This window comes from Anopheles arabiensis, chromosome 2, assembly GCF_016920715.1.
Source record: "Anopheles arabiensis isolate DONGOLA chromosome 2, AaraD3, whole genome shotgun sequence".
In the NCBI taxonomy this organism is placed as follows: domain Eukaryota; kingdom Metazoa; phylum Arthropoda; class Insecta; order Diptera; family Culicidae; genus Anopheles; species Anopheles arabiensis.
The window spans coordinates 59163228-59186588 of NC_053517.1; the positions used below are offsets into that span (position 1 = coordinate 59163228).

The 23361-nt window shown below is 41.4% G+C and overlaps 2 protein-coding genes and 1 long non-coding RNA gene across 3 annotated transcripts in view; 2 read left to right on the top strand and 1 right to left on the bottom strand.

The window, feature by feature from the left end:
* The window catches only part of LOC120897635 (dopamine receptor 1-like), a 196815-nt gene that overhangs the window by 131502 nt on the left and 41952 nt on the right, over positions 1-23361 (top strand). The window lies entirely within an intron of this gene.
* LOC120897636 lies at positions 6587-7356 on the top strand. Its single transcript, XM_040302648.1, has 2 exons — positions 6587-6667; positions 6744-7356. The coding sequence occupies exon 2, from the start codon at positions 6750-6752 to the stop codon at positions 7341-7343; it is 594 nt and encodes a 197-aa protein (XP_040158582.1). The 5' UTR covers positions 6587-6667; positions 6744-6749; the 3' UTR covers positions 7344-7356.
* On the bottom strand, positions 7583-10063 carry LOC120897640. Its single transcript, XR_005738569.1, has 4 exons — positions 10022-10063; positions 9652-9964; positions 8716-9588; positions 7583-8644 (listed from the first exon to the last, which is right to left on the bottom strand). It is a non-coding gene; the product is annotated as an uncharacterized LOC120897640 (long non-coding RNA).

The following is a 23361-nucleotide window of genomic DNA, read 5'->3' on the forward strand; positions in this document are numbered from 1 at the left end:
TGAACATTTTGGGTCTGGATAATTGTAAGGTCATTATCACCCTTTACATTTGCTTTGGGATTTGAAGCGTCGTTACCCATTTTTCTTTAACTTGGTTGCACTTTGTATTTGTTTTGCTAAGTTTACGTTATGATGAGTCATTTAGAATTGAAACTCAAGGTCTAGGAACTGATTATTTAAGCATTGATCACTTTTGCATTTTTAAATAGATTTTCACAACAATGTGTATTTGCACTTAACTGGCACTGTTTTTAAGATTTTTGGTGCATGTGGTAAGTTCTGACAACAAGAGTCTTTACACAGAACTGCACTTGAACTTTTTCACTCCACTTTAATGTTCTTGTAGCTTTGTTCTTGCTTCGCTGTCACGGTCGCCATGTGGTAGCTTCGGCGCGCACTTTGCTTACCAGAACCGTGTGCGGTAAGTCGATGCGCGGAATGTGGAGGAAGAGTGCAGAACGAGGCGAGGTATCGAGGGGAGAACGTACCGTAGTTGGTTAAATTGCGAATGAATCGTATCATTCGTTTACTTCGTTAGGAAGATGGTCAAGTTACACTTATGCAACGGACGGGTGGAACTACGGAACTTTACTTGCGCGATGGATCGGATTCCAGGCGGCGTTAAACGCTGCGCGAGAATTTATCGATTAAGGTGCAAACTTGCACTTCTTCCGTAGAAGGGGTATTGCTGATCGGTCAACCGACTGAACTTACCTGCGCTTCAGCCCGTGCCTTCCGCCGCCAGCTGATTGGTTGTTGTGGTGTTTGCGTTGATTATTATATGTGCATTGTGTGCTTATATGTGCTAACACTAATCTAATATTGGGGCCCTTCACGATTCTAGTCAGTTTTTTGTATGGAGTTTGACAGTTGGAGGCTGAAATCATGTAAACACTTCATACAAAACCACACAAAAAACTAGCCTGTAATTTTCAGTCTAGATTATTCTAGCCTCATAGCTAGAATTAGATTCGAGTACCTGCTCGAACAATAGCAAAAGAAGGTGGTGTTTACATTTATCCCAAAGTGCTCTCAAGAGATCTGGTGAAGGAATCTGGAATCAAAGTGTATGTAGTCCAGGTAGTCTCATAGCATGTTTTTATAACCAAATTTGTATATCATTTTTGACAGGATGGATGAAAACTTTTGTTCAAACAAGCTTTCTGGAGGCTTGACGAATACACAAAACACTCATGAAATCTTCATTCAGAAACAGAAGCGATAAAAATCAGTCTTCTAAATTCATACACCTTGGGATAAGCCCACCTGTATATTGTACCCACTTAGAAAGCTGACAGGCTGACATTTCAGCCTGCGAACTAAAAACGGAAAGGGCCCCATTTTTTTATTTGAACATGTTTGATGCTTCAACGACCTTCTAAGCATCATGTCCGGTCTCGTGTTTTCGGGTCTCGTGTGTGTGTGTGTGTGTGTTCATATATATATATATATATATATATATATATATATATATATATATATATATATATATATATATATATATATATATATATATATATATATATATATATATATATATATATATATATATATATATATATATATATATATATATATATATCTGCTACATAGGAGAGCCGCAGACCAATGATGTCTATATCATCAGCGTATGCCAGGATCTGGGTTGACTTATAGAAGATGGTTCCCGTAGTCTCCACCCTCGAGTCACGGATGGCTCTCTCTAGCGCCAAGTTGAATAGGAGACAGGCAAGCCCGTCCCTCTGGCGCAGACCCTTGGTGGTAGCAAAAGGTCCTGAGAGTTTTCCATCCACCCTAACCTGGCATGTGACGTTGGTCATAGTCTTTCTAACTAGCCTTATCAGTTTGGCCGGGATTCCAAAAGAGCTCATAGCGTCGTACAGTTTTACCCTGGCTATGCTATCGTATGCGGCTTTGAAGTCTATGAAGAGATGGTATGTGTCGTTTTTGTATTCAGCCATCTTCTTCAAGATCTGCCGCATGGTGAAGATCTGATCAGTGGTTGATTTTCCGTTTCGGAATCCTCTTTGATAGTTTCCTACTATCTCTTCGACGTGCGGGACAAGGCGATCCTGAAGGATCAGGAAGAATATTTTATAGGCAGTATTCAACACCGTAATACCCCTGTAGTTGTTGCAGTCCAACCTGTCTCCCTTCTTGTATATGGGGTAGATGATGCCGAGATTCCAATCACAAGGCATCGATTCGCTATCCCACACCTCAGTAACAATTTGATGAATCTCGTTTTCTAGTCGTGCACCTCCATTCTTGACCAGTTCGGCTGCAATTCCGTCGGTTCCGGGTGCCTTGTTATTTTTCAGCCGACGGATAGCCTTTCGTGTTTCTTCTATGCTAGGTGGCAGTAGCATGACATTATCTGCTAGTGGCGCTTCTAGCTGTTCGCTAAACTGGTCATTGAGTAATTCATCAAAGTACTGAGCCCACCGCGAGAGGACCTCTGACTGGTTACTGACCAGATCTCCATCCTTGTTGCGACAGCAGGTTACCTTAGGTACAACGTTGTTTCGGTGACCTGCTATCGCCTGGTAAAACTTTCGTGTCGGTCCGTACGCCTCTCTGGTTTGCTCGAGTTCCCGCATGTTTTGCTCTTCCAAAGCATGCTTCTTGGAGCGGTGAACTCGTTTCTCTTCGCGTCTAAGTCGTGAATATTCCTCTGCGCATGCCCGCGTTCTATGCCGTTGCTGCATTGCTCGGTATGCAGTATTCTTACGTTCGGTCACTTGTCTGCATTCATCGTCGAACCAGCCAGATTTGGTGTTGCCATGACGTGGTGGGAGTATATTTCTTGCACAGTTTATTATTTTTGTTTTTAGAGCGTTCCACCTCTCGCTCGTAGTTTCGTATCTGTCTTCTGCTAGTAGAGACTCTTCTAAAGCGGTTTTGAATTCCTGTTGGACAGCAATGTCCCTTAGAGAGTCCGTGTTGAGCCGAGCCTGCGTGTTTTCTCCGCCCCCATTGGCGCGGGGGCGGGCGATTCTACAACGTATCACTAAGCCAACCAAGTAGTGATCGGAATCGATATTGGCTCCTCGATGTGTTCTGACATTTAACAGACTCGACTGTCGTCGGCGGCTTATTAACACGTGGTCGATCTGGTTGAAGGATTCTCCACTCGGGTGCGCCCATGTAATCTTGTGGATTTTTTTGCGCGCAAATTTGGTACTTCCTACAACCAGATTGTTAAGACCATTATCATTACTGTGCTCATGCAGACTGTGACAGCCAGTGTATTGGCGGTACATTGGCTCCCTACCGACTTTTGCGTTGAAGTCCCCCAGGATGATTATGAGGTCATGCCTGGGGCACGCATCTACAATTCTAGCGAGGCGGCCGTAAAAAAGGTCCTTCTCCTCTTCCTCTTTATCTTCGGTAGGGACGTTTATGAGGCTTATATTAAAGAATTTGCCCTGCCTATGCGCAGGGTGCATAGCCTATCGTTTATAGCCTTGAAATCCATGATTGCGGGTTTCAGCCGGGGACCTACGGCGAAACCCGTTCCGAGCACGCGGTGGCGGTCGTGGCAGCTGTAATATATGTCGTAGCAATGCTTACCACGCCTGTTGTGCACACCGTTCCCTAGCCACCGAATCTCTTGTAAAGCTACGAGGTCCATGCTCAGTGTGGCTAGGGCATCATCAAGTTTTTTCAAGGCTCCGGCTTCGCTTAGAGTGCGTACGTTCCATGAGCCCATTTTCAGAGTAGTCCGGGGGCATTGCGTATGGTCGGTATCGGGATGTCCGTTTCGAAAATTTCTGTGGCTTTCCGTAGTCGTTGATTCATGGGACTGGGTGACTGGCCCCGCGCCCACGTGACCGTTTTGTTTAGCGTCGGGTTGCCCCCCCGACGTTCAGGCACCCAGTTTCCCGGGATACCCACCCCCCTCCTGGTTCGCCATGTGCCACCATCCGCCCAAGGGGTTGGGTCAAGCCCGTGTACCCAAGCTTGGATATGTGGTGACACATGTTACCACTCTGCACGACGAGGACGTGTCGGAATAGGAGTTGGATGGGAGAGCCTGTATTATACCTCAATGGGGCTTCGGATCCCATCCCATTACAGAGCAAATTGCAATTTCAAATAACACCCGTGCGTTTTTATGCGCAGGTGTTAAATTGGGCACTTTGACTGGCACTCGCGCGAGTAGCCCGGCACTGACCAATCTTCGCTGAACTGTTCTCGGCGTCACCGGCAATTTCAGTCTCCCTCGGATCTTTGGTGCCGAGCTAAACGGATGTTTCTTCGATATGTTAACAATCTTACGGTCTTCCTCCGCCGTGGTTTTCCGAGGACGTCCTGGTGACTTGCGCGTTTCGGTTGTCCAAAGCGCGTTTGCCACAAATGTGCGCGATCGTTCCACCGCGAACTCGATCGTTCTGCATTTAATGCCAGCAGCCGCCATTCGCTTAATGATATGGCGCTGATAATCGGTACAATGTTTACTTCGACCCATTGTAATAAAAATTGCTTGCTTAGACCGTAAAGAACACACTGGTTAAAAACTTGGACACGACTGATGCCGTGCACTGCCTGCGTTCTGCTTTTATACGCGATGAATCACATCGTTGTCGAGCAGCAAAAAAGCGTATTGATAAAAACTATCAATGAGTAAGCGAGTGAGCATCTACCCATTCAAAACCAGAACAGAATACTGCTGCGCTCATGAAACAAAACGCTCATTGAAAAGAACACCTGCGCGCTTGCTCAATGCACACACAAAGTTTCCCATGTGCACACAACGTTCAACGCAGAGATGCACGCAGGCCTTTCAATGGCGTGCACTGGCGAAACACCTGTGAGGGAATGCCGAGTTCCTTGCTATTGTGCGCGTTTCCATTTCGCACCGGTGTCGCATTCACATTCATGAAACAGCACATCTGCGATCTAGTCCGAGGAACAAGCGCTGCTGTCGATGCAAACTTTAGCTTTTATCAAAGTGTGAACGCACGCTGTTTCACATGATAACACACATAATCAGAATGCTTTAAACGCAATATGAAACCATGTCAAGCTACGTTTCTTCAGACAAAAACCCACACACACACACACACACACACACACACACACACACACACACACACACACACAAACACACACACACACACACACACACACACACACACACACACACACACACACACACACACACACACACACACACACACACACACACACACACACACACACACACACACACACACACACACACACACACACACACACACACACACACACACACACACACACACACACACACACACACACACACACACACACACACACACACACACACACACACACACACACACACACACACACACACACACACACACACACACACATACATACACACACATACTTACTTGTCACTTGTCACTCAAAGCGGCTGGTTGTGCTTTCTCACTCTGCTAGTTCCAAGTTGATTTTTACTGCGATTTTCTTGGTGTTTAAGTGCTTGAACTGTTTTAGTTCGGTTAATTTGCACTCGCGCGTTCACGTATCACAAATTTGTGCGGCACCTGTGAATTGTACGGTTCAACATATAAACATTGCGATCCGCCTGCGGTTGTTGTGACCACTCACTGTGCAGTTGAACTTTGCGCTATTTTGCGATGGCGTCCGTGATCTGTAAGAAATGTGAAGGTGCTATTAGCAACGATCCAATTCCGTGCTTCGGTCTGTGTGAACACTATTACCACGATAAGTGCATTGGACTTTCAACCCCGCTCCTGCGTGATTTTAAGAAGTCACAAAATTTATTCTAGGCTTGCGCGGATTGTGCTCAGCGTTTGCGGGCCGTTGACACTTTACGCTTCTCGCACGGCCTTTCTCGTGATGCTGCCTACCTGTTGGAATCGTTGCAGTTCAATTTCCGCGATACCTCACGTTCTGTGCAGGCGACATCAGCTGGCTTGCGACTTGAACTTTCCTCTTCACTGGATTGTTTTAGAAACGAGATAGCTTTGATGAAACAGGAATCAGCATCGTCAATTCGTTCCGTGAAAGATTTCATCGACTCACTTACTGCTTCTCACTCAATGGAACGCAACTACTCACAGGCTCCACTACTCACAACGCTTGATGAAGTTAAGCATGGCATCAAGGGGCTTGATCTCATGCACCGTGAGTTTCTCACTTCCTTCCACTTCCAATCACTTCCACTGTTCATTAGTGAGTTGAACAAGCTCAACTCTCATCTTGCCACGCATACTACTACATCGAGTGTTCACCATTCCGCGATTCCTGCTACGCACTCAACGAGCACGAATCCAGTTGCGGCATCTAAGCTCACCCCCCTCTCAACAATCTCAGAGAGAATCTGTATGGAAACCGTTCGCCTTGTTCTCGCCTTGATCTGGCCTTGATGGTATGGCTGTCACTCAGAGAACAAGGCGAAAAGAGCAACGATCCGTGACGTCACGCGCATTGCTTTACAGCGGCTCTGCGGTACGTTTCGGTCTGCTTCAATCCCCAAATCCCTGCATTATAAACCTCCCATATGGATACTGTCAAAATGAAAAATCCAAAGAAATTCGTGTGTGTACATTTTATTGAAAAGCTATTGTGCGTTGGCGTCATATCGTTGCATCATAAATCGGCTGTTTAATCATCATTGTTAGAACCCGGCATATTTGCTCTGCAACAACCTGTAAGTATAATCCAAACCATTAATAAGTAAAGCTTTACATTAACGATAAAAGTGACATACCTAATTACAATTTTAGGCTAAAATGGATCGTCAAAGCACCGCCGATTCCGTTGTCTCCTGTTGCGCGGCTGCTGGAGGACAATGCAATTGCGCAGAGATACAAAATGAGACGATAATCAAGTGGCAACAACAACACCAACCAAATGTACCTCAGCAAGAAACACCCGAACAACAACAAGTAACGGAAGCCCAAGAGGAAATTATTCCCTTGATAGCTACTAAGAAAGAGTTGGATGATCTGCAGCAGAATTTAGCTATGGAGGATTATTTTAATGATATAAGGCTAAAGCTGAAGGCTAAAATAAAGGCCACAGTAACGAAGGCACGACTTCATGAGGCCTTATATCTGATCTTCAATAGGTTGTTTCTAGTAGAATGTAGTTGGAGTGGAAGAGGAGGCAAAATAGCTTTTCGGAAGTACGATCAGGTGTTGCGGCTATTTGGTCGCATAGGTGATGTCGGTGAAAAAAACGTTGAGAAAGCATTCCTTGAGAAATTTATTCAAGGAAAACTTCAGAATGCAAAAAACAGTTCAACTATATCTGGTGTGATTAAAAGTGTGACTCGTGGTTCATTCACACGGAAGACCAAAGGACGGCGTAACAAAAAAATTTAAAATATAGTTTAGTTCAGACAAGTTTGTTTTTTATATCACCACACAGTGATTGGCTGTGACGTTATGAACTATGAATTAATATGAATAAACCAATGAATTACTTTATGCAACACATCTCGTATTAAGTGGTTTAGAAAAGGTACTTGAAAGAAATGATAATTACTGACTCAGAGTTATGCGTTTGTATCACATCCACGTCCCCTACAATCTACTTACAAACCACACACTACTTAGGTTTGATGCAAGAATGTTGAGAAAGGCAAGTTGCACTTCAAGCTGCATATCTTAAAAGAAATGATCTGGCAGGTGTATTGTTATAGTATAACCCAACGGCAGAAGAAATAATGTCTTTTTTAAGCAATTCGCTACGGTCGCAATGTGCTACACGACGGATGTGATAATTGACTAAAACCGGTTATAATTTTCCTATTTCCAACGAGATTGATAACTCGCTTATGCACAGTTGCTCATCAAACTGAAATTGTAAACGTGCAAAGATACTGCTTCTAAAGCATTTTAAAACACGCTTTACTTCAAAGCACCTATCGTGACGGTCAAACGTGTTACTGTGCATCAAATACGCCACATACACAATGCAATCACGAGCACTATTCAAATAGGCCGAAGCATATTGTTGGGAACACTACGTTCAGAAGTTGCTTTAAGGGATGATTTACTGTATGTATGGAAAATTATTTCCGTCCTTAAAGCTCTGTTTGGTTAGCCACTATAAGTAGAGAAAACATACTTTAGTTAAGAGATAAACAAAAGCTGTCACACTTATGCAACATAATCGATTTGCAAATCAAGATGCCCGGTTGTTGATTCGTACGTGTGTTTCTTAACGCGACATAATTTTGTTTCAGTATTGTTTTACACGCCCTAAAACGAATAACAATACATCCCAAAACAAAAAAAGATAAAAACTAAGTGTAGCCTTACCATAAACATATAAAGCATATATCGTAGTTCCCAAACGAGGATATCGAATGGCACATGTTAATGCTCTGCACAAGGACGTGTCAGAATTGCATTGTTGTAAGGGTATTACCATACATTTAACAATTTACAGATAACTATTATAGAACATAAATGATAACATGTACATTCGTCACATACTTAGCTGCTTACTTGTGTATCGAGCGCTAACTGATTTCGAGATCTATAAGAGTTCCATGAACCACTTTCAATCCAGAGCCGTCGTTTGCCCCTTAATTGGTTAGGTGTAATGGGGACATATGTCCACAGGTAGATCGACCATTGATTTTTACACAAATCAAACTATACGGGACTCATAAAACCTGAAAGTATATTAAAAATATTTACATCAACAATTCTGTGCTTGGAATAAAGGTCCCCAAAGTGTACTTACCCAAAGGTGTGTATGTTTAAGTGCATGCAAGCAAAGCCGTTCGTCGTGGTCGTCCTGCTGCACATGACAATAAGGCTTTTTATGCGCATTTTTTTTTCAAATCGGTGCTTGTACTCGACTCGAGGCAATAGTGTGCTGTTTTGATGTTTTTTTTTTATAATTCAATTAACTAGTACGTTTATGGCCAAATACTCCAGTATTATAAAATATTCCGGTGCTGGTCCATTTGGCAACCGTTTCACAGCTTCAGAGGAACACGCATCATAAGATGGATAGTAAGATGCGGATTGTGCACAAACGCATGTCGAATGTTGCCGAGGAACACGTTGCTGATGATACTGCTGAACATTATGTAACTGCTATGCCATCAACGTAATGCCACCGTCGTTCACGTTCTACTTTAATTCGTTGGCCGCTTGGCTCAGCAATATGAAGCCTTGCGCGGTCCATTTCGTGCTGGGTCCGGCTAGTTGATAGTTGGCCCAAGCACGGCCATCCTTCAGAGCAGATAAGCAGCGGGAAAAGACCGCTCACCAATTCGCAACACCACAACGGCTGGGCGGCAATCCCCGACAACTTGCCCGTACCCTTCTGGCTATGTCACTAATTAGCACCAGCAACTATCCCTCATCGTCGCGGTCCTCGATCTGGAACGAATCTAGCACGTCCTTGTTCCACTCGTCGAACTCCTATGCCATCTCCTTCTGTGTCTTGCCGAACGCCAGCATCAGGTGGCGCACTTCGCTGATCAGTTGCATGTTGTCTATCGTACTCTATACCGTTGTGTACCACTTTCACAAACCGCCGGGGACAGGCACCGCCTATGCCGATTCGTTCACGATACGGATCACCGTTAGATTTAGCGCATACAGCCTACCGGGAGAAAGGTCACATACATTACAAACCATTCAAAAAAACACAACAAGTTCAACCCACCAGGAACATATTCTTCATCCGTGGAAAAAGCATCCGGGTGTGGGAAGGGTGATAGCGAGCCCCTTCTTCTGCACCCCTTCACAGCTGCAAAGGGTATCGACTATTGACTATCCCCGCCAGGAACGGTTATATTGCACAAATCACACACTAAAATGGAACAATGATCGTAATTACACATAAACATACCTTACCTAGCGGCGGCGTCGTGCGTGAAGGTTAGAAATATCATTCGGCTTTATTCCATGCTCCAAGCATTGTTTTTTCGGTTCCACCACAACTAAATCATGCTTCCGTGGTTGATTTTATGTTTATTCTACAAAACAAAACGTTTTTAATGATAAATATCATAAAATTTGCATAAAATACTTACAAAATCACCGCACACGCAAACACTTGCTGTTTACATTTTGGCTTCACTCTCATTTGACATGTCAAAAATTTGCAAGCCCCAAAGCGTGGATCAAAAAGGAAGGTGGGAGGGGAGAGAAGGCGATGAGATCGAAGCGGTACGAAATGGCCGTTGCAAAAACCGCATGCTCAGAACGCTCAGATCGAAGTCCCAGAAGAGGGAGATCGAGCTACGAATGTGACAGAGAGGGCAGAGAAAATGAGAGAATTTGAGTGCCATTGTCGGGAGGGCCATCAAGCTGTTGGTGAGAATCCTTCCAAACGTCGATTGATGGATCGCTCTCTCGACCCGTCGCCTACCAATACCGTTACACGCGCTATGCTGTCATCGGGTACAGGGTTGTCCTGCAATAATATTACGACCGTTCCTGAACGCCCACCCCGTACTTGGGTCTTTATCTCCCGTATTGCTCGTGATACTCCGATTGAAGCGATCCGTGAAATGGCCTGTTCCAACATAGGGACAGACGACATCTTGGTATACAGCCTTGTACGACGCGACCGGGATCTTTCTACGCTCTCCTACGTATCTTTTAAAATTGGTGTACCGGATTCGCACCGGGCTATTGCTTTGGCTGCTTCAACCTGGCCTCGCGGGATCTCTTTTAAGGAGTTCATCAACCTTAATCCCCGCTCCGTCAATGTTTGGCGACCCACTACTGCAGCATCCCATGCACCTTTTGTGCCTGTTACCCGTGAATCGGATCATCATTCATCGCCACCTTCTATCAACCACACGGCACAACTACGAAACGCTGATTTCACTATTTTGCCCGATCATGGTCCTATGAGCTTGCCTTATACGCAGTACTTTCAGCAAGCATAAACCGGCTGATCCGGCTGAAGATTTTCATGAACTACCGACTTTACCCGAATTGATGGAATCTAATACACACAATCCGTCCGATTCTCTTCCGCCGTTAATAACCTGCAGCGAGAGCACTCCCGGCGCATCTCGCTCTCTCATTCCTTCGATCGATCGACTAAACATCTACTATCAAAACGTAAGAGGATTGCGCACAAAACTAGACGAGTTACGCCTCTCTCTATCTGAGCTTGATATGGATGTGTTGGTGTTAACTGAAACATGGCTCGATGGCTCAATTCCGTCCTCTCTTATCTCGGAGGATGCGTATGTCATCTATCGCTGCGACCGAAATTCTCTCAACAGTAACCGTTGCTGTGGTGGTGGTGTACTCATTGCCTGCTCTTCCGTGCTGAACACGTCAACTTTATCACTGCCGTTCGACTCGCTGGAGTCTGTTTGGACAATTGTTATGCTTCAAAACCTTGCAATCTATATCGGCGCCGTTTACATCCCACCCGATTTGCGTTCTTCCGAAGTAGTCCTCGACGATTTACATGAGTGTTAGTTTCGTTGCTGGCAAACTTAAACCAAATGATCTTATGGTGTTACTTGGTGATTTTAATTCACCATCACTCTCCTGGCAACCGTCGGCATCGTGCGTTAATCACTTCATTCCTACTGGTGTATCTCGTGAAAATGTTTCTCTGCTTGATGGAATGTCGGTAAACGGTTTGCTGCAATTATCCGGCATAAAAAATATACGCGGAAGACAATTAGATCTTCTATTTGCCAATGCTGCCTTCTTGGAGTGCTGCTCCCCCGTCATAGCTTCACCTGTTCCACTCGTCGCGCTAGACAATCATCATCCTGCTCTTGAGACAAGCGTGCTCCTTACGCACTCTCGCCCTGCATCCTCCCAACGAATACCTACGGCTCGTATGTTCAATTTTAGGAAATTGGACTACCAAAAGCTTCATCGTACAGCCGTTGCCGTCAAATTTTGGCTCGAAGTCACCAATTTTTGACAGTGTGCATCAATTTTTGTCTCGAAGGCGTCAATTTTTGACAGTGTGCATCAATTTTTGTCTCGAAGGCGTCAATTTTTGTCAGTGCGCATCAATTTTTGTCTGGAAGGCACCAATTTTTGTCCCATGGTCACCAATTTTTGTCGCTTGTTCATGAAATTTTGCCTCTTAATATATCTACATGAGTTTACCTGATTTCACGCGTAGCTAGGGTTATTTAATTGTACTAACATTTAATTTCAATAAAAATCTGTGGTTTATGAATATTTTATTGGTATTTTAAGGAAAATGCTTCAAAATTTTTGACTAAATTTGAGGTACGTAGATCAATGCAGCTGATTGCTTTTGAGTGAGCAACTCACCAGTGTATACGTATCGCACAGGTACACCTAGTGAAATTTAATTGAAGACACTTGTTTTTTAGACAAATAAGCAGCTCAAAAACGTAACCCATCCATAGAAAATTATACACACATATATATTTTAACGGGGAAAAATATAAAATATGTACAGAGCACTAATGATTACCATAAAATTAATTTCAACCCGCAAAGTTCATTTCATTTCAAACAATCAATCATTTAGTTCAAGTGTACCTAATTGAATTACGTGTGCTGTATCTGAAAGCGTCATTTGAGCAAGGTGGATAAATAGACAACAGGCAGGTTTATGTATCTGATTTTGGTCGCCATCATGAACGGGGATACCTCTGGAGACTGCTAAGCTTTTTATAAATCAGTGGTTCCCTAATTGTCAAATCCAGATTTGTCAAAGTACGCGGGATCAACCTGCAGTCATTTATGGACCTAGCAATTAAAGCAAAATTCAGATTATTCCAAAACAATACAACTGGCAACGTGCATGAAAAATTTAGTTTGGATGTTTCAGAATACATAAAGCTATAAAATCACTGCAAGCTTCCCCTATTAAAGCTTTTGTGTTTATTGCGTAAGTTAAAATGTTGTTTTGTCTTCATAAAACGTGGTAAAGTAACATGTTTATGTTTTTGCAAAACTTCAACAAAGTACACTTTGACTAAATGAAAGTACACAACTTCCTGGATTCCAAAATTAGTTTTTTTATGTTCGACAAAACATGAGTAAAAAAAATCATCTAACGACAAACGCAGATCGAGAGCGAGTGTGCTCCTTGCGCAATAGCGGAAAACTACCAAAAGAAATAGGAGAATTGTTAGGAATACAGCGTACAACATTGAATGCAATTCTTAAAAAATATAGGGAAACAGGGAATGTGTCAATTCAAAAACGAGGTAATCCATCAACATCAAAAGTGAATGAAGACGCCCAAAACAAAATAATGCAATGGTTAGACGAGGATTGCTGTTTGTCGTTAAAAGAAATTAAACGCAGACTAGAAAATGAATGTAATGTGATTGTTAGCACGTCCACCATTCAGAGGTCAATCAAAAATTTCAATTTTTCTTTTAAACGTACATCAAAAATACCAGAGAGGCGAAATTGTAATTCTACATTAAGCATTCGGAAATCTTATGCACTTGACTTTATGGCTAATTTAGCGACAATTCCTGAATCAAATATGATATTCATTGACGATATTCATAATGATGATATTCATAATGTATCTATGCGATTAGGATACGGTAGGGCTTTAGTCGACCGACCGGCAGTGCAAAGAGTACCCTATATCCGATCGAAAAATATTTCAATTTGTTGTGCGATCAACAAACATGAAATCATCAGTTATTCCTCACAACCTTTTCCGTTCAACACAGACTCTTTCGTGGCATTTTTGGAAGATCTTTTTCAAAAATTAGAGGAAAAAAATATAACAGCCGGCGTATTAATTATGGACAACGTTAGGTTCCATCATTCTGCAAGGGTTAAAGAGCTGGTCGAAACACATACAGGGTTCAAAATAATGTTTCTACCTCCGTATTCGCCATTTTTGAACCCTATAGAGAATATGTTTTCAAAATGGAAGAATATCGTTAAACGAGGGAACCCAGAAAATGAAGATAGTTTGTACTCCTTAATTGAAAATGGCAGTACAATAATAACCCGTACGGATTGCGAGAACTATTTTAGGAATTTATTCAACTATTTGCCCCGATGCCAAAATGAAGAAATAATCGAAGATTAATCTTCTCTAAATTGTTTTTATATTATTATAAAAACGACGTAAAACTATGTGAAATAAATAGAATTCCTGAATTAATTCCTTTGCATTGTATAACTACTTTTATTTTGTTGTCCATTCTGCAATTATTAAAATATTAAAATAACGAAAAAATACCAAGAGACAAAAATTTGTGACCATGAGACAAAATTTGGTGCTTTTAAGACAAAAATTGATGCGCACTGACAAAAATTGACGCCTACGAGACAAAAATTGATGCACACTGTCAAAAATTGACGCCTACGAGACAAAAATTGATGCACACTGTCAAAAATTGACGCCTACGAGACAAAAATACATGACTTACGGCCAAAATTTGACGGCAACGCCTGTATATTAGCCGATACCGATTGGTCCTTTATTGATGCTGACTGTGACATAAATCAAGCTGTAGCAGCGTTTACTAATGTAATCACTTCCGCCTTCCCTTCCTGCTGTCCTCTCCTTAAACCCGCTCCTAATCCTAAGTGGTCGAACAGAGCTTTACGTCTATTAAAATCGGACAAAAACCGCGCTCAACGCGCCTACCGTTTAAATAATAATTTACACAATCTTTGTGTATATAAATATGCGGCTAAGGCTTATCGTCTTCTTAATCGCCATCTGTATCGTCGCTACGTTCGGCGTCTTCAAATGCGCTTCACTATTGATCCTGGGTCATTCTTTAGTTTTGCGAACTCTCGGCGAGGCTCTGCTAGCCTTCCATCCACCCTGTTTCTTGATCTGTCCTCTGCTACGTCCAATCCTGATATATGTAACCTGTTTGCCAAACATTTCTCTAGTGTATTTGTCGATCCTAGTTCTTTTAAGGTTCCTTTGGACGTAGGCTTGTCTTAAACGCCCTCTGATGTGATATCATGTAATTCAGTCGTTGTAAGTGAAAGCCTAGTAAAATCCGCTTTATCCAAACTTAAAACTTCGTTTTCACCAGGCCCCGATGGCATCCCTGCCTGTGTTTTGAAAAAATGTGGCAATACCCTCACTCCTATTCTCACTCGTCTTTTTTCTCGCTCGCTTAGTGTAGGGATTTTTCCTAGTCAATGGAAACTAGCTTGGCTTGTTCCCATTTATAAAAAAGGTGACCGCACACTAGCATCAAACTAACGAGGCATTTCTATTATTTGTGCGTGTTCTAAAATCCTCGAGTCAATTGTCCATTTATCTGTAATCCCTTGTGTAAAAAAATATATTTCTACGGAACAACACGGCTTTATGCCCAATCGCTCAGTGTCCACCAACCTAATGTGTTTTTTGTCTTCTCTATATCACTACCTGTCTAGTGGTAAGCAAGTAGACACTATCTATACCGATTTCAAAGCGGCATTTGACAGTATACCTCTATCATTACTTGTTGCTAAGCTTCGAAAACTAGGTTTCGGTGGATCTATATTGCCGTGGTTCAACTCCTATCTTGAGAATCGTTCATATGCAGTTAAAATCTGTGGCTCTTTCTCTGAATGTTTTCTTAGTTCTTCGGGTGTCCCTCAAGGTATTGTCCTTAGTCCCTTACTGTTCATTCTCCTCCTCAATGACTGTACTTCAATCCTTCCTCCTAACGGCTTCTTGCTATATGCGGATGACGTTAAAATTTTTCTTCCTGTATCTTCTACAGCTGATTGTCTAGTCCTTCAATCCTGGCTCTGTAAATTCTCTACATGGTGTGCTTCTAACGGTTTAGTCCTGTGTCCTGAAAAATGTTCTGTCTTGTCTTTCTTCCGATCCTCTACAAGTATAACTCATGCTTATAGTGTCTGTGATGCCCCTATTCCCCGTGCGTCCTTGTCTAAGGATCTTGGCGTCTTCTTTGACCCGAGTCTTTCTTTCAAGGAGCACACGGACTATGTCATCAACAAGGCCAACAAAAGTCTTGGTTATATTTGTCGCATGTCCCCTGAAATTCGTGATCCTTTTTGTCTTAAGTCCCTCTATTTTTGTTGGGTTCGTTCCGTACTAGAATATGCCTGTGTCATCTGGTCTCCTGTCCAACAATCTCTGCTCCAAAGGATTGAGAGGATCCAGAGACGTTTTACAAGGATCATATTTCGTAGGTCGCTGGGTCATCACTCTATTCCGCTTCCTTCGTATGACGATAGATGCACTCTATTAGGCCTTGCCAAGTTGGAACACCGCCTCTCGGTCGCTCAGGCTTCTTTCGTCGCTGGCATATTGCTCAATACGATTGATACTCCTTCACTTCTGTCGCGCTTACATTTGTATGCACCTTGTCGCACCTTACGTTATCGTTTTCGTCTCCAGTTACCTATATGTCGTACACGTTTTGCTCGCAATGAGCCTTTTGTAAGAGCTATTTCGTCTTTTAATAGTACTTCTGATCTGTTCGATTTCAACATATCCTATCCTGTCTACCGATCCCGTCTTCGCTCCTTTTCCGTACCATAAACTCCTTCCAACTCCTTCGTGAATAATTGTATACTATAGTCAGTAAGCACTATTGCTGTAACCCAACGTGGCCGAGCAATTAATAAAATAAAATAAATAAATAAATAAATAAATACACACACATACACACACACACACACACACACAAACACAAGTAACGTGGTAAAACAAGTGGTTCTAACAAAGTGTAGCAGATTTACTGCTAACAGTAGGTCACATCTAACTTAGCATTGCCAAAAGCCAGGTAAAAAGACGTTAACCACCAGAAGCGCAAGCGCATAGCCAGCAGCCAAGTAAAGAAACATTAAACACCAGAAGCGTAAACGTTCTCGTGTTTTACCCCAGAACATAAATAAGGAAAACGCGCCACAAATAAGCAATTAAACTTCCGTAAAACCCAGGCATAAACAGGAAAACGTTCGCTACATCCACAATGCACGGATAGTTGATAAAACACAGGCACGCTAGGTATAATTTAAGAAACACCTGTAAAAACCCAAACCCGGAAAACCAAATGAAAGCTCACATTTGACAAACATCTGGTTGCCAAATGTGTCACAACTTCTCACACCATCTTTCTTATAAATAAAGCTCGAATTGATGGCGAAGTCAGTTCACCTTCCATAGACACGTAGATCACTCGTGTTCTGGTGCATCTCACCAATTTGCAGATTCCGCCGAAGGCTCTGCTCACATTTGATAATCATTTTTGGTTATCAGCTGTTCAGTCGGTTGACCGATCAGCATTACCCTCATCGAAATAAAGTGCACGTTTGCACTAGTTCCACCCAACTTCTCCCACGGTGTCCGTTTCCGCCTCGGTCATCAACTCGACGCGCAAGGTCGATCCAGTCCGCGATTCCGCCGACGTAAGCAAGTGCTTCTTTTCGGACTTAGCGTAAGTGTGAACAGGTTGACGTAACCGATACGCGACGAATGTGTTTACATTTTGGCGTCGCGTTCCGTACGATCCCCTTCCTCGTCCCACACCCTTTCACTGTGCTCCGCGCATTGACTCACCGAAACGGTTTGAGAAGCGCGGCCGAACCTACCACATGGCGACCGTGACAGCGTAGCAAAAACAAAGCTACAAGAACGTTAAAGTGCAGTGAAAAAAAAAAATAATAAAAAGTGCAGTGCTGTGGAGAAAAAGTTATACGCAAAGTGTGGTGCGTGGAAAAAAAAAATATACAGTAGAAAGAAAAAGGTTAAAGAAAGAACGGTGTCAGTTTTTACCACATAACCATTATCGTGAGAACTCAATACAGTGCCCCAATAATCTAATAAGCAATAAAGTGATCTTTAATCGATTTTTAACAAAGTGCGAGTGGTGCAGTTTGAGGCATAAGGTAACACCAAACGCGGGAAATAAATAAAAACGTTCCAAGCGCAATCTAAAAGTGGCACAAGTTTAAAAGTTAGCAAAAACACATCGTTGCGCACAAGTATCAAGTACCCGAAAAGCAGTGCAGGAAGTGAAATCGCAGTGTCAGTAAACTGAAAAAAGAAGCGAGTGTGTATATTTATTCTGGCATAACACACATAAGCTATGGGTCACGATAACTCAAAACCGGAAACAAACGTTAAGGGCAATAACGACCTCACCATCGTTCAGACCCAAAACATACACACTGAACAACACGAAGCACACGAGTTCAAACTTAACCTGATTTTGGCTCTGCTCGCGTTGATTGTTATTGCAAAAGCGCTCAAAATAGTGTACAAAATAGTGAAAAATCAGGCGAAAGAACAAGCTGTAAAGATGTTGTCTTTACCTAAATAAATAGTGAAGAAAAAAAAAAGAAGAAAAAAAAACCCTTAGTGAAGCAATAATTCGGATATAAAAGACAAAGTGCCGATCAAGTGTTCATCAGACGACAACCACAAGCCGCAAACCAGGAAGACGCGCACTGCCCACCTGCAAGCCGCCTTAGCCGCCCGCCTACAAGGAAGTCGTAACCGCCTACCAGGAAGACCAAGCGCCCACCAGCAAGCGAGCGCAGCCGCTTACCAAGAAGACCAAGCGCCCACCAGCAAGCGAGCACAGCCGCTTACCAAGAAGACCAAGCGACCACCAGCAAGCCGCTTACCAAGAAGACCAAGCCGCCACTAACTGAGGAGATGAGCGCCTGGCACGGGCTGAGAAATTTTAACGAAGACGGTGAATACGTGGGGCCGTACATCCCCAACAAGAAGGATGTCGAGGACCAACGAATCGAGATCCTGGAGTTGCTGAAAAACGCCGGCAACAAGGAGATAGAAAACAAGGTAGAGCATATATATACTAGCTATAAAGAAAATAAAATAACAACTCGGGAAACATTTGACAAAGCCACAGATGTCTTAATGACATTATTAGGGCTGTAGGAGGAATAAAAACAATTAAATAACAAAAAAAAAAAAAATTTTTTTTCATACATATTATTAACAACAAGAAAGAAATTTTTTTTTAGTTTTTTTTTACTATCAATAAAAAATATAAAATAAAGGCTTGTTTTACAAAAAAAAAAAACGTATACAAATCCACTCGCATAGAAAGAAAACGTTTGTCCACCTTGGAAAATATTTCCTCTCACTTTTTCCGCTTTTAAATTTTTTTTTTCCTACTATTCACAATTAGAAACTCAAAAAAAAAATCAATCAATAAATAAATAAAATAAAATAAAGAATTTTCTTTTTTTCTCAACATATAAAAGAAAGAAACTTTCCTCGACTCTCGAGGAAAACCAGATTTTATTTTATATAAGCTTTTATATAAAAATATAAGTCTGCTTTCTCTAGAAAAAATAAATTGTACTTGATTTTATGTATGAACTTAAATTTTTTTTTCCCACAATCATTGAAATCCAAATTTCGACCATATGACTAAACTAAAAGAAATTGTCAGGAGACTAGAACTTATTCACAAAACCCTACAGCAAAACAAAGGGAACATTAGACAGTGTGCATTGGCCACATACAGATTACAAGTAACAATTAACACCGACAACAACACTAGCGACTTGAATGAGACATTAAAATCACACAAAAAACTAACGTTAAAAACCACAGCTCACGTTATAATATCAATTTTATCTATATATAAAAGACAAAAACAAATCGTTCCGACAGCGAACATTGACCGCACAGCTATTAAAACAAATACGAGCGTAGACTCAAGTTACAAACCAAACATGGATGCTTTAGAGATCCTAAAAACGGCCACCAGCCTCATACCTACATTTAGCGGTAGATATGACGAGGCTGAAGCCATGTTAGCTGCTTTAGAAACAATGAAAGAAGCAGTGGATGAACAGCACCACAGGTTAATAATGCGGGTGGTACAATCAAAACTAAAGGGGAAGGGCAGAAAAATCATCGGAAAAACGGTGACTAACATAGAAGACGCTCTGGCAAAAATCGGTGCATATGTTAAGAAAACAGAGTCGCCAGAAGATATTGCCACCGCAATTCATGCATTAAAACAAAAACTACACCAAAGGATTTTGGTGAAGAAATACAAGCTCTGGCAGAAGAGCTAGAACAAGCATATCTTGGAGAGGACGTTGCACCAGCACTGGCAACGGCAAAAACCAACAAGATAGCAATGGCAGCTTTTGGAAAAGGGCTCAAAAAGGAAATCCATCAGGCAATAGTATTGTCCGGTACCATTCCCACCCTTGATGCAGCTATTAGAGCAATTATTAGCATCGATAAGACGAATCAAAGCACGCAGGACAAAAAGTCAGACAATAGACAGAATGGGCAGGAGAATAGATACAGCTCGAATCAGCGTCAGACAAACACTCGTGGTATAGACCAACGTCAAAACAATAACAACTGGAGATTCCCACCCCAGCAAAACAATAACAGTTGGAGATCCCAACCACAGCAAAATAATAACAATTGGAGGTCACCACAAACACAAAACGGTAGACAGGGAGCCGGGGTCAACACCCGAAACAGGCAACCCGCCGGCCCAAATTTTTAGGGCAACGCGAACCGCAAAGGGCAATCCTTTACACGCAAATGGAGACCCAGAACCCACAGGTGGACCAGCCCTCCACAAGCCATTACGGGCAACATACACAATAAATGTGCAAAAATCAAATTTTATTAGGACAAGATTAGGTCTAGCAGATTCAATATGCAACCTATTTGTAGATTCAGGTTCCGACATTTCTATCATCAAAGGCAACAAAGTAAGACCTACACAAATTTATAAACCAAAAGATATAGTGGATATCATAAGCGTAGGAGAAGGAACAATAACCACTCATGGGTCCACAATTACGGATGTAATCGTGGAGGGAAAGAAAAATCCAACAATTATTTCACATCGTACCAGATAACTTCAAGATACCGGCAGATGGTATACTCGGTAGAAATTTTTTTATGAACCACCGATGTATAATAAATTACGATACTTGGATTTTCTCTGTAAAACACAATGGAGAGTTTTTGGAAGCACCCATTGAAGATACTATCAATGGCAAAACACTCATACCTCCCAGATGTGAAGTAATTAGAAAACTTGATAAGTTAAAAGAATTAGATACAGATGCGGTAGTATGCGCAGAGCAACTGCAAGAAGACGTTCTTGTAGGAAACTGCATTGTAAATAAAAACTACCCATTTATTAAAATAATCAATACTTCCAATAAAGCTAAATTAGTAAACATTAGCCATATCAAAACAATACCTTTAAATGAATTTGAAATAGTAAAAACTAGCAATCATAAGGATGAAAATAGGTTAGCAATCATAAAGGATTTAATCCGAAAGGAAAATATTTCCGAAGATACAGATAAATCTTTTGAACAATTACTGTTAAGCTACAATGATATTTTTCATCTACCTAACGATCATTTAACTACAAATAATTTTTATGAACAAGATATAAAATTAGAAGATAAAAGACCCGTGTACATACCAAATTACAAACAAAACCATTCCCAAGGACCAGAAATCAAAAAGCAAATTGAAAAAATGCTTCAAGATGATGTAATAGAACACTCGGTGTCACATTACAATTCACCCATCTTACTGGTTCCGAAAAAGTCCTCAGATGAGAAAAAATGGAGATTAGTAGTCGATTTTAGACAGCTTAACAAAAGCTGCTCCCCGATAAATTTCCACTACCTAGAATAGACTCCATACTAGATCAGCTAGGGCGAGCAAAATTTTTTAGCACATTAGATCTCATGTCAGGATTTCATCAAATACCACTGGAAGAATCGTCCAAAAAGTATACAGCTTTTTCAAGCACGGATGGTCACTATCAATTTAAACGATTACCTTTTGGATTGAACATTTCTCCAAATAGTTTTCAGAGAATGATGACCATAGCCATGACAGGCCTCACGCCGGAATGCGCTTTTGTATATGTCGATGATATTGTAGTAGTAGGAGCTTCAGAAAATCACCATCTAAAGAATTTAGAAAAGGTTTTTGAAAGACTAAGACACTACAATCTTAAACTAAACCCAGAAAAAAGTTGCTTTTTCAAAAAAGAAGTTACTTATCTTGGACATAAGATAACCGACAAAGGCATCCTTCCAGATGATTCCAAATACGACAGCATAAAAAATTACCCGATACCACAAAACGCAGACGATGCGAGAAGATACGTAGCATTCTGCAATTATTACAGAAAGTTCATCCCAAACTTTGCTTTGAAAGCAAAACCGCTTAACAGCTTATTAAAGAAAAATACAAAATTCGAATGGACACAAGAGTGTCAAGAAGCATTCGAATATTTAAAAAACACACTGATTAGTCCACAGATATTACAATATCCTGATTTCAGTAAGCAATTCATACTAACCACAGATGCTTCAACTATGGCATGTGGAGCTGTTTTAGCACAGGAACACGACGGCAAAGATATGCCAATATGCTTCGCGAGTAGAACCTTTACGAAAGGGGAAGCGAATAAAGCAATAATCGAAAAAGAACTAGCAGCAATACATTGGGCTATAATGCATTTCAAGCATTACCTATACGGTACAAAGTTTACCGTCAAAACGGACCATAGACCACTAGTCTATCTGTTCGGTATGAAAAATCCGTCATCAAAACTGACGAGAATGAGATTAGATTTGGAAGAGTTCGATTTTACAGTCGAATTTGTAAAAGGGAAACAGAACGTTGTAGCAGACGCTCTATCGCGAATTAAAATCACCTCAGATGAAATAAAATCTATCAATGTGATTACGAGAAGCATGAGCAAGCCTGTTACTTCCGATAATGTTTTAGGAAACACGTCAGAGTCTGATCAACTCAAAATGTTCCATGCCTTAGCATACGACGAAGTAAAGGACTTACCAAAACTAGAAACATCAATAAAGAGAAATGAAAACACTATCGAGTTGATAGGAAAAATCCTAAACAAAAGAAAGTCCAAGGAGCTCTTATCAGTAAGAGACATCCATCTGAATACAGATATAGGACTACAGGAGCCTTTATTAGTAAAGGATTTCCAGAAAAGGAAGGAAAAATCTGCCATAGCGCAATTTATCAAAAATATAGAAAAGAAGCTCGTAATGAAAAGCATTACCCAGCTAGCAGTCTCTGAAACAGACGAAATATTCAAGGGGGTAAATCCGAATGAATTCAAGCAAATCGCTAACAATCACCTGAAAAATATTCAGATACTAATATATACTAAACCACAAACGATTAATGACGAAAAGACGATAAATGACATACTCGACAAAGTGCACAACACACCGACAGGAGGACACATTGGACAGTATAGAATGTATAAGAAAATCAGAAAGGAATATGTATGGAACAAAATGAAGAAATCAATCAAAGACTTTCTAGACAAATGTATAACCTGTAAACTAAATAAACATCATATCAAGACTGTAGAACCTTTTGTTAAAACAGATACACCCAACATTCCATTTGAAGTAGTATCAATCGATA

Coding starts and splice junctions, on each gene's coding strand:
- LOC120897636 (XM_040302648.1), top strand. CDS start 6,750: ATGGATCGTCAAAGCACCGCCGATTCCGTTGTCTCCTGTTGCGCGGCT.